The sequence below is a fragment of the Charadrius vociferus genome, unplaced genomic scaffold (genome assembly GCF_000708025.1).
Source record: "Charadrius vociferus isolate BGI_N301 unplaced genomic scaffold, ASM70802v2 scaffold55, whole genome shotgun sequence".
Classification (NCBI taxonomy): Eukaryota; Metazoa; Chordata; class Aves; order Charadriiformes; family Charadriidae; genus Charadrius; species Charadrius vociferus.
The window spans coordinates 1,684,015-1,700,094 of NW_009648444.1; the positions used below are offsets into that span (position 1 = coordinate 1,684,015).

Consider the following 16,080-nt stretch of genomic DNA (forward strand, 5'->3'; position numbering starts at 1 on the left):
CCCAGGCCCGGCTGACCGCCGCGGGGAGGGGCCGCTTCGAGTCCCTTTCGCTCCTCAAGAGGAGGAGCGGAACTCTCTGCCAGCCTCCGGGCGGCGGTCGGCCAAGGGCGGGCCGCAGGCAGAAGCTGCTGCCATGTCCCCCCGGCACAGCGCAGGGCAACGCCCGTTCCTGTCATAGAATGGTTTAGGTTGGAAGGGACCCTGAAGATCATCTAGTTCCAACCCCCTGCCATGGGCAGGGACACCTCCCACCAGACCAGGTTGCCCAAAGCCCCATCCAGCCTGGCCTTGAACACCTCCAGGGACGGAGCTTCTACAACTTCCCTGGGCAACATGTTCCAGCGTCTCACCACCCTTGGAGTAAAGAATTTCTTCCTAATATCTAGTCTAAATCTACCCTCTTTCAGTTTAAAGCCATTCCCCCTCATCCTATCACTACATGCCCTGGTAAAAAGTCCTTCCCCAGCTCTCCTGTAGGCCCCCTTTAGGTACTGGAAGGCAACAATAAGGTCTCCCCGGAGCCTTCTCTTCTCTGTCAGCTGCCCGCTGTCACAGCAGCCCGTTCTCTCAGTGTTAGAGGCACCCCGTAAACAAGAGTATTTCCAAACCAGAAGGGGATTTCATTTTCAGGCGAGCACAAACTATACAGCAAACAAACAAACCAACAAATAAAAATTAAATTCTTCCTTTATAAATACTAATGGCTGAATTGTAGCAGATACTGACTGCCATCACTTTCCATCCAATTCCTTCATCGCCCAAACAACCGGCACTTCCAAGTCAGCCACAGCCAACAACACGGCAATTACAGGATATTCTACTTGAGTCAGCATCGGGGTAAACATTAAGCAACTTGTTTTCTTCAAACAAAAGCAGTATTCTCATACCTCTGCACTTTGTACCAGAAGTGCAATGCAAAAAATTCCCCCTTTCCTCACTCAGTTTCATCTGGCAGCAGCAGATCTGTCAGGAGCAGTAAATGGCTGCTAGAAACAGCTTTACCTAAACAGAGACTCAGAGTTACTGTTCCTCATGTATACAAATGAAAGCTGAGCAGGTAATTAATGAAATTCCCTAAAAAAAAACCCATAGCACCGTGGCAAGTTACCTGCAACCGAACTCCAGGTTGTAAGACGCAGGATTTCCACACACAGCTCTTGCTGTGAAGCACCCAGCTCCCTGCACACGCCAGTGCTCACACCCGCTCCTTCCCCACATGCGCTTGGGTTCTCTCCTGCTCAGCCCTCCCCTTCGGCCCACAAGGATCTCCTGCCTCTCCCCGGGCTCCCTCTGGGCCAGAGACCTCAGCTCTCTGCCCCCCACCCCAGGCTCTCCCTGGGCACCCCCTTCCCTCCCTGCCCTCCGCTCTCTGACCCCTCTATGCCAGGAGTCCAACAAAACTACACCTCCACTCTGCCCACGGTTTTCTTTCCCACCTTGTTCCTCAGACTGAGCATCTCCTCCTGATGGCAACTCATTCGTCCTTTTATCTTCCTCATGTCTACTCTTCCCTCTCCTCCTTTTATTCTGAGTAACTGTACTGTTTTTAAAACTGCACTGAGAAAAATGAACAGACTCTTTCTATCAGTTGCTCATAACATGCCTGGCATTGTATTTTCCCAATATCACTTTATTCCCCCACCTCCTTCACTCCTCACCCAAAACATTTTGTAACATCTTCTCACTCAAAAGCTTTCTTTGTGATACTTAAAACATCAAACACCACAAGCTTAGTCAACAAGTGAAACTCATGAAAACGACTAGGCAAAGCTGTCAAACACTTATTTGGGAATTACTTTATTAAAAATAAAGTTACACTGAAGCAAAGTCTGAAATAATTTCCAGAAATAAAATTTTCAGCATTCAGAAATACCCGTCTACTTATATAAACATACAGTTTTCAATAAGGCATTTGAGATGCTTCCTCTGCTAAAAAAAGGGAGGGGAAGGACACATTTACAAACACAAACCAAATCTGCTACCACTGTACTTACAGTTTACCAAAGATGGCAGCACATTTTTAAAACCACAAACATTTCCTTGCTTTTATGCTATTGTTTAGCTACTTTCATGGCATCCTCTGAAAATTTCAGTGCATCTGGAAGGCATGAAAGGCAGGTCTTTACTGGCATTTCCCCACATCTTGCATTCCAGCAGACATTGACACGGTTGCTCCTTCACATCAGTATTTTTACCTTGTCGCACTATGCAGCATTTGATTATAGGTATCAAAAACCGCATCTCAAAGTACTATTTGTAGAAGGATATTTTTCAAAGGATAGTTTTCAAAGGTGACATTTTAAACTAAACCCAGCTGGCAAAACGAGCACAAATATATACAATTACACATACTACGGAATTATGTGAATTGTGTCTTCTTTGGAATCTGTAAAAAAAAAAAAAAAACCAACCCAACAACTAAAGTGCTTTTCAGATGTGTCCTCATTGATTAAAAGGACAGGTGTTTCATAAAAGTGATTAGTTGCACACCAACATCGTTATGGTGCTTAAAGAGGCATTTCAACAGAAAGATAAATGTTATCAGCATTTAATTTAGCTTTGCAATGAAGCATATCTAATTTTAAGAATTTGCAGACAAAAATCCCAAGTGTACAGAATCTATTTATTCATTGGAAAATATAAAGTTAAAGAAATAAATGCTTATTACTCCAATACTGTCAGCTTTCAGTGCAAGTTTTCTTGCACTGGTACCAAACTCAACTTTTTATTGCACTATGGTGTTTTCAAAAATTTCATACAAAGAAAAAATGTAACACGAGCACGGGCTACCCTATAAAGTCAAAAGTTAGCCCATGTAAGAACTGGAAGTTCTCACACAAACAGTGGGGTAACATGACCAACCACATATATCATTTAGAAATTAAGCCACTCTGTTACTCAAAACAGCTAACTGAAAACCTGAATTTAAATCCAAAATAAGTGTCTTGCAGTCTTTGCTAGGCACTACCCGGCTTTTAAAACTTCAAGTTAAAAAGTGACAAAAACGGAGGTTAAGTTAAAGCTGAAGAGTTGACTCTTCTTTTACAATTTAGGTTTAGTTCCTGCTATGGAATATCCAATTCCACTTTACAGTCAATTTCACATTCTTGTCTCTTAAACTTGGCATTAGGAGAACTGTTAGTGTTTTCTAGATCTCCAAGGAGGGGGGCGAGAAATTCCTTAGAACAGTAGATATTATTTTATCTGACATGAAAGTCTGCTAGACCAAAAGGTATATAAAGAGATTTAAGGATGATTAAGAACAATTATTTAGAAGTTAATTGTTACATGTCCTCCAAAAGATCACTTTGGATGTTTGAGAGATCTTTCAAATAAAAGGCAAGATTGAGTGCCCCCTTCCAAAACACCTAAGAACCGGTTTCCTCAGCAATTGGTTTGACAGTGGTTAACAGCACTAAAATTTTGCATGTGAAAAGAGGCAGGTACTGATACACTCATACTGTATGAACTACAGACCTTTTTACTCCATATGGAAGATAACAAAGAGAAAGCCTTTATACTCAAACTTCCATGTTCCATGCCTAAATGTGTAAGACCTATATCTGTAGTGTCATATTTGAAGTAAGACTCCAGTTCCCAAAGCCAAATAGGTTGTGGCAGTATTGTCCACAGTGCGTGTAAATAAAAAACCTGAGTACAAGCCCCAAATTCGGGATTTCACACGTAGAGCTTTCCCCTGTGAGCAGGCTGTTGGTCTTGTCCCAGCTGCAATCAGGGAAGAAGATGTCACTGCTGACGTGAGGAAAACAGCGAATGTGAAGTGGCAGCACAGATGTCTTGAATATCTGCTTGGCACCACAGAGAAGACTTCTGTTTCTCGTTAGAGAAATCTGCTCTCATTTATATTCTGAGATAAAACATGTGCACCCAGATGCTGCACACTCCTTTCATGTTAAGAACACGGTATATCCAAGGATTCACTTGGCCTCCAAGCCTGGGTTTTTAGAGTTGGTACCTGCTTGTTGATAGTGAGCCCTGATAGTCAAGAATGTTTGGACTCAAGAATCCAGACTGATTCGATCCAATCTACATCTACAAGTTACTTGCAAGAAAGAATCCTCCAAGGTTACAAGAAGTGTCATTTAGTCATTTCCAAAAAGTATTTGTCACTATTTAAGCTCAGTTATAATGTTTCTTTACACAGAAAATGCTAATGGCCTCTCATACATTAATCATTTTGGTATTAGATGATGTCCTTCACTCATTTGGTAAATTAAATGTACTGCTTTTACCAAAATAACAATATTTGCTAAAGCACTAACAGATGTTTTGGACCATTCTCCCATAATTAATATTTGACAAACCGACAGTAATAGCTCATAGACAGAGGGGATAAGCCCAGCAAGTTTTAATATTGAATTGCAAACTATGCTGTCAGCTTATTTATGGAATGCAACAGCCAACAAAAAAATCTCTTTAAAGAAGTGTAAATGGATCATTCTCACTGACTATGAAAGCCTACATGGCTGGTGTTTTTCTGAAAAGAAAGTAACAAAAGAAGCTGGAAATGAAAGATGGATTTTAAAAGTGCAGTATTTCTTTGTTTAATCTTTTTGGATGTTGTATCATTTCTTCAAAGCTATTATATTGAATGGACATGGAGCTAAGGTGAGACCAAACCTTCCCTCCATAGATGGCTTTGCAGCATTTTCAGGATACAGAAAGGTAAAACTTTGCATTAGACTTGTAAAAATTAAGAACAGCTCCATTTTTGCCAACTGCTCTCCCATGCACACACGTTTACCTAAAGAACAGTTAGAAGAGACATATTACTGGTTTTATACTGTTGATCCACTTGTTAACACACATGCAATTCCAGTGCTAGCATAGTCCAAACACAGAAAGGCTGAAGCTACTATTAAGCTATGAACTCTGAAGCTTTGGTCTCCTGTATTTCAGTCTAAGCCTTGCTCAGCTGTACTGCTTCATGTTAACAGCATATACATCCACAGCAAAAGTATTATCAAAGGACAATTCATCACTTCTCATTTCTGCCTGGGAACTGAAGACTTTAGGGAACCCATTCCTTTTGCAAGCCACCAACTGTAATAATAAAACAAGTGCTGTAGTTGGTCCTACGCACAACTTTCATATCTCACGCCTCCAAGGCCCTACATTTGAGAGACCACCCCCACCCCCAACCAGCTTCTGACTGCATGAGGATATCTTACCCATTCCAAAAGGAATGAATGTCTCTTTCTTAATTAGCTGGCCATTTTCATCCAAAAATCTTGATGGTTGAAATTCATCTGGTTTCTCCCAAATGTTAGGATCTCTGTGTACTGACCACAAGTTGGGCACGATCACACTGCCCTTCGGAATTGTATATCCCTGCAGCACTTAAACAAAAGCACAGAGATGGAAGATCTGACAAGTTGCTAGAAGTAAACATGGGAGACATTAAAAAGACAACTAGAAGATGTCACAAAAATGATACAGATCCCCAGCTGTGGGCTGCAAACGTAGCAGAAGCTTAAGGCAAAGGTGGTCTCTGCTAGCCTGCCTGGGTCAGAATCACGCAGGCCAGAGCAGATGGAAAGACATCAAGTTACGCCAACAGCTCCCTGCAGGGAAAAGGCAGCAGCAATCATTAGAAATGCACTCTGCTGCATGGAAGTGCTGTGACGCAGTTTCCTCCTGTTCCTGTGCTGCCACAGAGCCCCAGCTTAGCAAAGGTGGAGGTAAGGAAGAGGGGTGGGTTTTAAACTGTTATCACAAAAGGGTTTTGAAGTGACTTGTCTCATTTCAGCTTGTTGCACCTCTCTGCCCTGCAAGCCAAAACATTTAAAAAAGCAGATCAATTCACTACTGGGTTTGAAGGCCAAGTAGTGCTGCCTCCCACTCAGCTCTCAGCTATGTTTATGAACACATATAGTCAACAAGAGAACTTGGAAAAGGATATTTATGATTGTTTTCTGCAGGTGCAGCAATGGTAGAAGCCTTTCAAGCTTTAGCAAACCAACTGCTCCAAACTGATGTTTTCAGACCTCTGTGTCAGATGGTCAAAACCAACTCTGCTGTTTCAGGTGCAAAGGTGGAGTCTCAGCTGACAACTGCCACTAAGCACATCAGTCAACACAAGCTGACCCCCAGAAAAGAAATCACTCTGAATACAAAAACTTCTGGATGTTAGGTCAGGCATACTGCTTAAATAGAGGAGTAATAGAGTAAGCCCATCTACTCTCTATAAATGGCATTTTACATACTTAGGTTACATGTCTAACACGAGGTCTTTGTAAATTCTCACTAGATGCCCCATCAGATCTTCATCCACAAAGAAACGCTGTAGTAATAAGTCTCTACAAATGCTTACCAGCGGTTTCTGAGGCCATTCGAGGAATAGAAAGGGGAACAACCGCAGTCATCCTCTGCACTTCCATAATGGTTGCCTCTGTGAAGGGCATTTGAGCCTTGTGGGTAAGAGAGGGAACTTTGTCACGTCCTAAAACTGCTTCAATTTCTGCATGAACCTTCTCTATTCAAAGGGAGCGAGAAAAATAAAAAAAAAAATTAAAAAGATGCACAATATGTGAGAAGAAATCATCTCAACTTCATCTGCCTATGCTTCATTGTTTACATAGATTTGTCAAAAATGACTGCAAGACATTTGATCCCTAGCTGAAACAACTATGCCAACATAAGTCTTAAGAACTCAGTTAAGAACAAAACAACGAAGCGCAGTCTTGACAACTGTCAAGAGAAAAGCTACCGAGACGACAGACGTCATTAGCACTTCTGTATTAGAAAAGTATAGGAAAAGTTCTGTTCCAGTTCCAAATGTATTCATAATCTTAATTTAAGAGTTTAACTATACAGTAATTTGAATGGTGAAAACATCAAGCTTCTGGCCTGCATTTAAAAAAAATGAACAAAAAGAGATCCAGTTCTCAGAACTGGGAAATGTGAAGAGATGGGAAAGCTGTTCATGCAGCTGCTTTAGATACTTCATTTTGGAGCAGGATTACGGTGCTGTTACTGCAAGCGTCAAAGCCATTTAACTTGTTCTTTTTGTTGCCTACTTTCTATTTACGGAACCTAAATTCCGCTATTTCCCAGTTCCCCCAAAAGACAGCAGCAGATGCTCCTTCCCCCACACGGCCCTTCTGCAAAGGAAAAACAGAAGTTAACAAGCTTATCTCCCCTCTCATACATATGAGGCACAAAGTGTCAAAATACTTGTTTGCCCTTCCGTCTCACTAAAGGCTCAGCATACAAATAATTCTCTTCATAGAGGTTTCCAAGACACAAGATTTACTTCACCCACGTACAGGATGATGCACCTTTTCTTCCAGGTAACTTGGAATCTGGGCACACACCAAAGACACTCTTGAAAGAGGAGACATCAAAATTAACCTTTACTCAAAAATAATAAAAGTCAGTTTTCTTTTTCTACCCTTGATATCCTGAATATTTTGTTGTTGTCCTGCTTGCCTTTTCCAAGATTCAGAATCCAGGCTGCTGATACATTGAGGTTTTGCTTTTTTCTCTCCTTAGCACTGATAAGCACTAAATGAAAGCTCAGTGCAAAAAAAGTTTCTCTGTTTTCAGAGAAGCATTCAGAAATAACGTACGAACTGTATTCAGCAAAGAGCTGCTGCCACCTACTGGGTTTGCCAGGAAAACAAGTTCTCGAATGAGGAACACAGTAAAAAAATACCTGGACAGCAAGAGATTTGCTAATGTTGTGGCTCTCGAGTACCTGCTTTGTGGGGTTTTCCTACTTTATTTAATGACGTATTATAGCTCTGTATTCAGGTATGCACATCCACAGTAAATTAAACGAGTAAAGTTTTCAATATTAAAAAAAAAAAAAAAAGAATAAGGAGACTGTCTCATGCCAAATGTCTCACCAGCATTTTATCCTGAACAACATTTCTTTGGAGTTTGTAAAGATGTGCAACTATACAGAAAGTGGTCAAACTGCTGGTCACATAACCACCTGCAAAAACATAGACTTCAAGAGTTCTCTGCTTAAGAGCATGTTATTTGAACTGCTCCATTACATTTCATAATTTAAAAATCTCACAGATCTCCAGAAGTCAAAGACCAAAACCAAGTCAGAGAACAGATCAAACCAAATACTCCCCACTGCCTCCCTAGAGTGCACAAACACCCCCCCTTCTCTTTTTCCATGTAAAAAGCAAAAACGGCTTCCACAGACAAATACATTCTTTCTGATATTTTAACCCTGATACCCTTCTACATCTACAACATTTGCTAGTGCTGAAAGATATACAATGCAGGTATTTCCTTTAGGGGAGAAAAGAAACATATCAGCAGCAGGAAAAAAGAAAAAAAAAAAAAAAAAAGAGGCATGACATGACTCCCAGGCAACCAGGATACAGAAGGAATGGGATACTAGAAGTAAAAGAATCACATTACATAGCTAAGTGATACACTCTGGACTACTGATCTTATTCATATTGACAACAGCCACAGTGTAAGGAAAGAGGAAATCAGAGAGAGGCAATAAAACTGTTAGAGAAATCAGCAGAAAAGAGAAAACTGACTAGCACATACATGTACAGTACCAGGTAGTAGGAAAAGGGGTTAAAAAAAAAAAAAAAAACAACACAAAACTCTTCTAGATCTCATTTGTGTAATTTAGAACGTATCTAATTCATCTAACTGTGTATCAAGGCAAGCAGTGATAACACACAACCATTAAAAATAGCAGAATAACCCTATGCAATAGAATTTTATTTCGCATTTGTCCTCAGTGGGCTCTCTCTCCTTTATACTGAACTGATGCCCTATTTTGCAATCTTTGCTCAACAATTTTGTTGACTGTGCAATAAACTATGATCTTGACCTATTTAAAGAGATTATTCCAGACAGATAGGTGCTGTAAACAAGCATCTATTTGCTTATTTGCAAAGCAGCTGCAGCACACAAAAACCTCAAAATCTCAAATACTTGATAAAAGTATTCCAGGATTATATTGTTCTTAAGTAACTTGAGGCTTACCCTTCTTCACTCCAGGTTAGCAACAAGTCCTGGCAAAGCAGTGGTCTCTTGGGGAAATGTTTCACTACTATAAACTCAGGTAGAATTACCGAAGTAGAACCTGTCCATCCTGCCAAGGTTTCCAGTCCCCATATACTTGACAATCTTTCTAGTGGAAATCAGTTGCTATATAAGACTTTAGGAGAAGCTGCTGATAAATGAATAAATCAATTGCTTTATTCGTCTTAAATTCAACCATCCAAATTTACGAAATAGTATTAACAAAAAAGCTGTCTTTGGAACCACATGTACTGTAACAAGACTGAGCAGAGAAAAATATTTAACCAAAATTAATTTTAAGTCTTTGGCAATGGAAATTTATCCCAAGAAGTCCCAAAATGCAACTCTAGCAAGTACTACTTGAATATTGCAACCTCCCCAGCACCACTGGTATTTTTTTACATCCACAAAAATCTACAAGTCATTTTCTAGAACTGTCACAAACAGTAACGAGATTATAACACCATCAAATAATCTGGGTTGCAAAGAACCTCTGCAGGTCATCTGATCTAAAGCCTTACACAAAGCAAAGTCACCTTCCAAGTTAGATCATACTACTCAGGGTCATACCCCACTGAGTTTTGAATACTTCTAAAGTCAGAGATTCAGTTAACTCTCTGGGCAATCTGTTGCAATCCTTGCTGTCTTCAAATGGAAATTTTTTTTCTTAGTACCTGATAGATTTTTCTTTTTGTAGACTGTCTCTGCTGCTTCTCTTCCCTCCACTGCACACCTCAGAGGAGACTGCCTCAATTTTCTTAGCATCTTCTGATCAGGTAGTTGGACATAGTGTAAGGTCTCCCCTCAGTCATCTTTCCCTAATGCTGAACAAGCCCAGTTCCTTCTGCCTCTCCTCTGGGGCCATGTGCTCCACGTGTCTTTCCACCTCCCCCTCGCAACCCCATCATCAGCAACCAACCCAACTGCCATGACCGTTCAAGACTGATGGGAAAAGGCCTTGCAACGACATTGACCAGCTGGTGCTGTGGACTTGTGTAAGTCCAATTTGCTTAAGCTGTCTCTAATTTGATCTTCCTCTACAGTGGGTAGTGTTTTGCTTCGCCCGGCCCCGTCGCTAGGCTCAAGAACCTCCCTGCTCAGGAAGGCAAAAAAGCAGACCTTACCACTAGGTATCTCACATATCTTATACCCTACTATAGGCCCGGAATGCCACAATTGCCAAAGCTTTTGAAACATGCTAAAGTTCCCTGGAATTGCTTGGGAAAGATAAAGTTGCCCCAAAACAGAAGAAATGCATAGACTAAAGGGCCATTTAGATAGCTTAATATATAGCACTAACCTAGAGATCACGATAGCAGAGCAGGATAGAAGATGTCTGATTACATATTAACTTTACAAATTACATGTACACATGTACTATTTGTGCTCCAAATGACTTCTCTCCTGTCACTGTTTGCTTCTGTTTCTAAATATTCACCTAGAGCTTTACAGGTTGGAATAGAACACCTAGAATAAAAACAGTCTTACCTTGCACTTCTGGGTAGAGAGACATGTAGAGCAGGCACCACAGTAATGTGTTGGAAGTAGTGTCTGTGCCTGCGATGAAGAGGTCACCAATGATAAAAAATAGGTAGTCTTCATTAAAACTGCTCTCCTTGTTGTTCTTTTCTTCTTCCGCGTGAATGAAGTACATATCAATGAAGTCCCTGGGATTTGCCACATCCAGTGTATCCCTGTGCTGTGCAATTATTTTCTTTAGAAAAGCAGTAATGTCTAATTCTGTTTTCCTAAGTTCCCGGAAAGGCCCGAAGGGAAGGTAGTACAGCCAAGGGCAGATGTTGACCAGGATCATATAGCTGTTCACGCTTAGCTCTAGTGCACGGGCCATGTTCTTCAGCATCGTCTTGAACTCAACATCTTCGTAGTTAAAACGCCTGCCAAAGGCCATGGAACAGATAACATTGGACACTGCGTTGCGAATGATCGGAAAGGGATTAAATGAATCCTTTCCATGCTTCAGCATTTCCTCCTTTATAAACTGCAGCTCCTCAATGATTTTAGGCTCTAAGCTGTGTCTTCCTACTCCAAAATGACGTAGTGTTGAGAGAGAGAATTTCCTCTGTTGCTTCCAGACAGGGCCATAGGGTGCAAAAATAACACCTGGAAGAGAAAGGGAGAGTCTGAAACCAAAATGCTCTCTTTTCAAGAAGAAATAGTTAGACAGGCCTTCAACCTGAGAGCCAGAAGAGCAGGAAACAATACACAACAAATCTATCCCAAGAACCGGGCTAGGAGCTAAAGGAAGAACACAGGGTTCTTTATAACAGCTTAGGGAAATCCTGTCCGTCCTTTTCCCAATCAGTGAAATGAATATAACCGTTACACCATTAGTCTTTGCAGGAGACTAATAGATGGAGAAAAGGTACTGTAGATGCTTTATTACAAATGACAAAAATTTGTAGGAACTGTTACTCTGGGATATATGTTAACTATAGCCTTTTCTCCTCAATGTCCTGACACATGAATTCCTGCAGTGAGGCAGAACAGAAGATATTAAAACACAAACTGGTTTGTGTTTCTTTTCCCCTTCAAGTTATATAAGCTTCTCACTACTGTTCGTGTGTGTACATATTTCTATTACAAGCAAGGTTTTTCTTTAACTTATAAACAAAATACAGGATACACATGCTGCAAATTTACGGGGAAGGTGAAGACAGGTTCAGAGACATTTGGCAAAAACCTGCTTGATTTGCATCTCAACAGTTTTGATGCCTCCAGGCGCATGTTCTACATGATTGTGTCATTAGGAAACACAATTTAAATTAAATCGCTTAGCTTCAAGTATAAGTATTGCTCACTTACAAACAGAAACACCTCTTTTGTTGAATTAACAGACCACACCAAAGACACCACAGCGTAACAAAATACACAACCTGCTATTTCTAAGGTACTCCATGGTTAACATGAGAAAGTTTAAAGTCATCAAAACACAGGCTAGTTCTGCTTTTGTTCTTCTAGTAAAGTGACACCACGTGTGTTTTCTTCTGGAAATAAAAAGTGACTTTATAAAGGCAACATCAATTCCTCTGTCAATGTTAAATTTGAAAGAAAAAGAAATGGCCATGAGAAATTAGCAATAGAAAGATGCACCGTGTTTCAATACTTAAAATTATCTACGTTTCTGTTACAACTTAATGTTCATAGCCCCTAATGCAAAAAGGAGAATAAACAAGAAGTCTATAGCTAGAAAGAGAAATCTGTAGATATGTGAACAAGATAACTGTACTCAGAAGGGTCTGCAATCCCGAAGGTATAAATAGTTCAGTGTAACATAAAGCTGGTAATCTTTCTAGCCAGATTTTCTGATTACATTATCTACTCATAGTAGCGATGACACACCAAAGAATACGGAATGCATGACCTAGCTTCAGAAGCCCTAAACAAAATAAGCAGAACATTATGAAGAGTCAGAACAAGCTGAGAATCAACTAAACTTCATCTTCTCTGCATAAAGACATTCATTAGGAAATCTATTCAAATGTCTAGTCCCTGACACTTGAAAAACAGAACAAAAAACCTTTTCAGATTCCCTTTCTCACGTACTGTTTCCTGGTAGTACTGGTGTCCTCAAGTAAGGCAGGTGAAAAAAGAGGGTAATTTGGGGCTGCATTTGGCCAAGAACCAACTTGGGTTTTCAGGGTTTGTTGCTGGGGTGGGGAAGAAACATGGATTTCTTGGAACAAAACAATGTTATCACTACTTCTATCCCACAATAAATATCTCCAAAACAGACTCTATATCCATAGGCTCTTCCCTTTCCTGTCATTAGGAAAATTAGTTTTAGGATCTTAACAGACTTATTGTCTTGAATGTAAAAGACTCTCCTAGCCACATGGGAAGGCTAATACCAACAACAAACCTCCCCACACTCAGAGTCTCTCCAGCAGTCCCACACAGGGCATGGCTGTGCAGCATGACGTCTTCTGAAGTCCCAAACCCCCAAACTACTGCAAAATACTAATCAGTGATTTGCAAATTAGGAAAGAATAACATAGGAGACAGATTAAGGAGGAAGAAGAGCATAAAGTTAGAATAACAGAGATAAGAGAGGAAAGAAAACTGCAACTGGTTCGCTGCCAGGCAATAATAATGGCAAATAAATAAATGCAAATAATAAATAATGGCAAATAAATAAAGGCAAAATAAACAGTACTTCACTGTTTTCAAAGAAAATCTCTGCATGAGCTGAAAAGTCAACATGCCCAGCACAGACAACTGTATTCTTAAAAAACCCCAAAACACAACCCCCAAAAAACCCTAAAGAAAATAGCATAATAAATTCTGAAGCAACAAGAACCCAGAATAGCCAGGACTTCATGCTCACTACAGAGGGCTAATTTCTATGAACTGATAATGAGAACCTTTCAATACAGCCAACAAAGCATAAACAAAAAGAAAACCAAAGTTTTTACTTGACAAATTCAAATCCTTACAAGAAGCAAGGTCTGGCAAAGGCTAACTCCCACCCCCCGAAATTCCTCGCTGAGAGCTTTAGTGTTGCTGCAATACCAGGAACATTGACAAACACAGAATTCACGACGTTTAATAACATTTAACTTCTGTATCCTCTGATGTCCACAGGACAGGACTATAAAGGCAGACCACCACTCAAGCTCCATCCACTCTAGAGATCGAGTCTTTCCTACCTCTCATAGCTGCAGAACACAAAAATGCTTTACTAAACCAAAAATGCCAAAACATACCCTTTCTCCCCAATCTAGTATTTCTCCTTCTGCAGGTGCGTGTGCAGAAGCCTGCAGTTAAGAACCGACCTCTACCTTCTCCCTTAAGTTCTCACCACACTTCCCATCCAGCCATGAAGGCCTCCCTTCTGTGCGACTCAGTTGTTGAAATGCAGTATTTGCCACTTCCGATACTCCTACCTGCTCTCCTCTGAGCACAGTATTTCATTTGCATCTTACACGCAATAGAGCCACACACAGCTGAGATCAGCCCTTCTTTCCTCCATAACGTACCCTGCAGGTCAGATCAGAGTAAAGACAAAACTACAACAGAAAATGTAGCTTAAAAGAAAACAGCCCCATAAGTTTACACCAGGTAATTTGTTTACAGAACAAAGATGTAGGAATCTGAAATGGACACTTACTGACTCAAAGTGTCACAGCATTGTAGTACCTAAGTCCTGAGCAGTAGATCTGAAGTTACACAATCATCCTGCTTCTATCAATTCCTTTCTCAGCACATACGAACACAACTGTCACTGCCCTCCTCCGTAGTGGTGTGTCACCCACGAACTCCTGAAACTAAGCTTGGGAGGCTCGCAGACCAAAATTAAGAGGCGTCCCTTCTGAGTGCTGTAACGCATCCAGCTCCTCCATGAACCACACACAAAAAGAAACATTTGCTAGTCCAGAGCTTCCATGGGCAATATCTGGAAATTGAGATTAGAAATTTACATTGTACCTATACCACAAAAAAAAAAAAAGAAAACCCAAAGCTTTCAGAAAACATGTATCTCTTACCCCACCAGTTCTCCAGCAACTGCCTTCCCAATAGCATAAATGCAGCACTGCAGAGGTTCAGTCCTCTCCTACATGCCACCACTAAACCCAAGCCAGCCCACTGAGAGCAGCTGTGACTTCCATTGGCTTTTGCAGAACCTCCTTGCACAGAGGCCAGGAAGGCCCACGCTGTCCATATTCACTGACTTTTCCCTTTGTGTACTCAGAATACACTACCTCTGCGGTTCATTCTACAATACTCTCACATCCGCGGCAATTCAACTCATTGCACCAGCTAACATAAGCGATATGTAACAGCTTGGTATGTTTTATGGTCAACTGGGCAACCCTCATGTAACAGCCCTTGTGCCCAAGCGCAGCTGTGGTAACCTTCCAGATAAAACTAAATGTAAAGCTACGTAATGTCCCTGCCCCAGAGCAGCATAGGCAGGCACGGTCCCCGCACTTTGCGGCAGCACGCTCTGGACAACAGGCTCTTCCTGACACTTATGACTCTGCTGGAGCATCCACCCATGGAAGTTGCTAACTGCCCTGGCTACTCTTGTGTAACCGTGTTCAAAAAAGCCTAACAGAGAACCACCTGCAGAGAACCAGGAATGTACAAAATTCACAGCATTCAAGGAAAAATAAATCGACCACGAGCCTGAACACGTGGTTTTACAGCACCGCTAAAATTGATCTAATGTCTAACTGCCCTTCCCCTTTCCTCCCCCAGTCCTTGCTAAATGCACTGTACCTAAAAATATTCATGCCATATAACAGCTACACACCAGTGAGATCTGTCTCAAACCAATATAATTAAGCCAGTGTCATTATTTTTTTTTTTTTTTATCGTTTAAACCAATTACAGCAATGGTACCTGATTGCTTTTTAATAAACACGATCTAGGTCATGCTCTCCTCTTATCTTTACTGGGGTAATTCTGGTACAGTAAAAAATTGAAGATAAAAAGTTTCAGGCACTTAACCAATAGATTTCCCTGGCCTCGGGGAGGGGGGGTGTGTGGGGGGGATAAACAAGTTTCACAATACAGTTGGCACATTAACAGGCCTCCTGGGCTAGCCCTCCTAAACTGAAAAAGGAAAAGTAGTTTTCCACAAACACTGAGATCTGTGATGGACCTAAAGAATAAACATGAAGAAATTCTGTGAAACAGCCATCACGTGTTTTAACTCCCAGAGCCCTTTTTTTTTTTTTTTTTGGTGAAAGCTCCTAAACTCTCCTTTAACCCATTAAAAAACAAAAAAACACTCAAATATGCTCAGTAAGTTTTGACCAGCAGAATACCGCACCCGCAAACACCTCAGCAGCAGCTCGCACAGAGGCAGCGCGGATGCCCCCGACGCCCGCTGCTCGCCACCCTCACCTTGCCGAGAAGCGGGGAAGCGCACAGTTACTTCATAGCGATTCGAAACGCCTTCTCCCGACACAGCTCAAACCACAAAGCACAGGTGACAGACCAGCTCTTCCTCAGACCCCCGCACAGGCGCCGTTCCCCTTACGGCAGACAGGGGCCGAGGCGGTGCGCTGCGGGCCCCGCAGCACGGCC

The 16,080-nt window shown here is 41.3% G+C and overlaps 2 protein-coding genes across 2 annotated transcripts in view; both read right to left on the reverse strand.

The window, feature by feature from the left end:
* HADH (hydroxyacyl-CoA dehydrogenase) overlaps positions 1-1,499 on the reverse strand; it is a 21,589-nt gene extending 20,090 nt beyond the window's left edge. The window contains exon 1 of the mRNA XM_009885521.1: positions 1,437-1,499. Within this exon, the coding sequence (XP_009883823.1) occupies positions 1,437-1,499 (63 nt within the window). The remainder of the gene's footprint in view (positions 1-1,436) is intronic.
* A 3,087-nt stretch (positions 1,500-4,586) lies between these two features.
* On the reverse strand, positions 4,587-11,772 carry LOC104286877 (cytochrome P450 2U1). The gene is made up of 5 exons (XM_009885522.1): positions 11,689-11,772; positions 10,516-11,221; positions 6,335-6,496; positions 5,193-5,360; positions 4,587-4,765 (listed from the first exon to the last, which is right to left on the reverse strand). Exons 1-5 carry the CDS (start codon positions 11,770-11,772, stop codon positions 4,587-4,589), a joined length of 1,299 nt encoding a protein of 432 aa, XP_009883824.1.
* Between the last annotated feature and the right edge of the window lie 4,308 nt (positions 11,773-16,080).

Coding starts and splice junctions, on each gene's coding strand:
- LOC104286877 (XM_009885522.1), bottom strand. CDS start 11,772: ATGCGCCTGGAGGCATCAAAACTGTTGAGATGCAAATCAAGCAGGTTT. Junction 6,497..10,515: donor TCTCTACCCAGAAGTGCAAG/GTAAGACTGTTT, acceptor CCCTTTGAATAG/AGAAGGTTCATGCAGAAATT. Junction 4,766..5,192: donor ATTCATTCCTTTTGGAATGG/GTAAGATATCCT, acceptor ACTGTTCTTTAG/GTAAACGTGTGTGCATGGGA.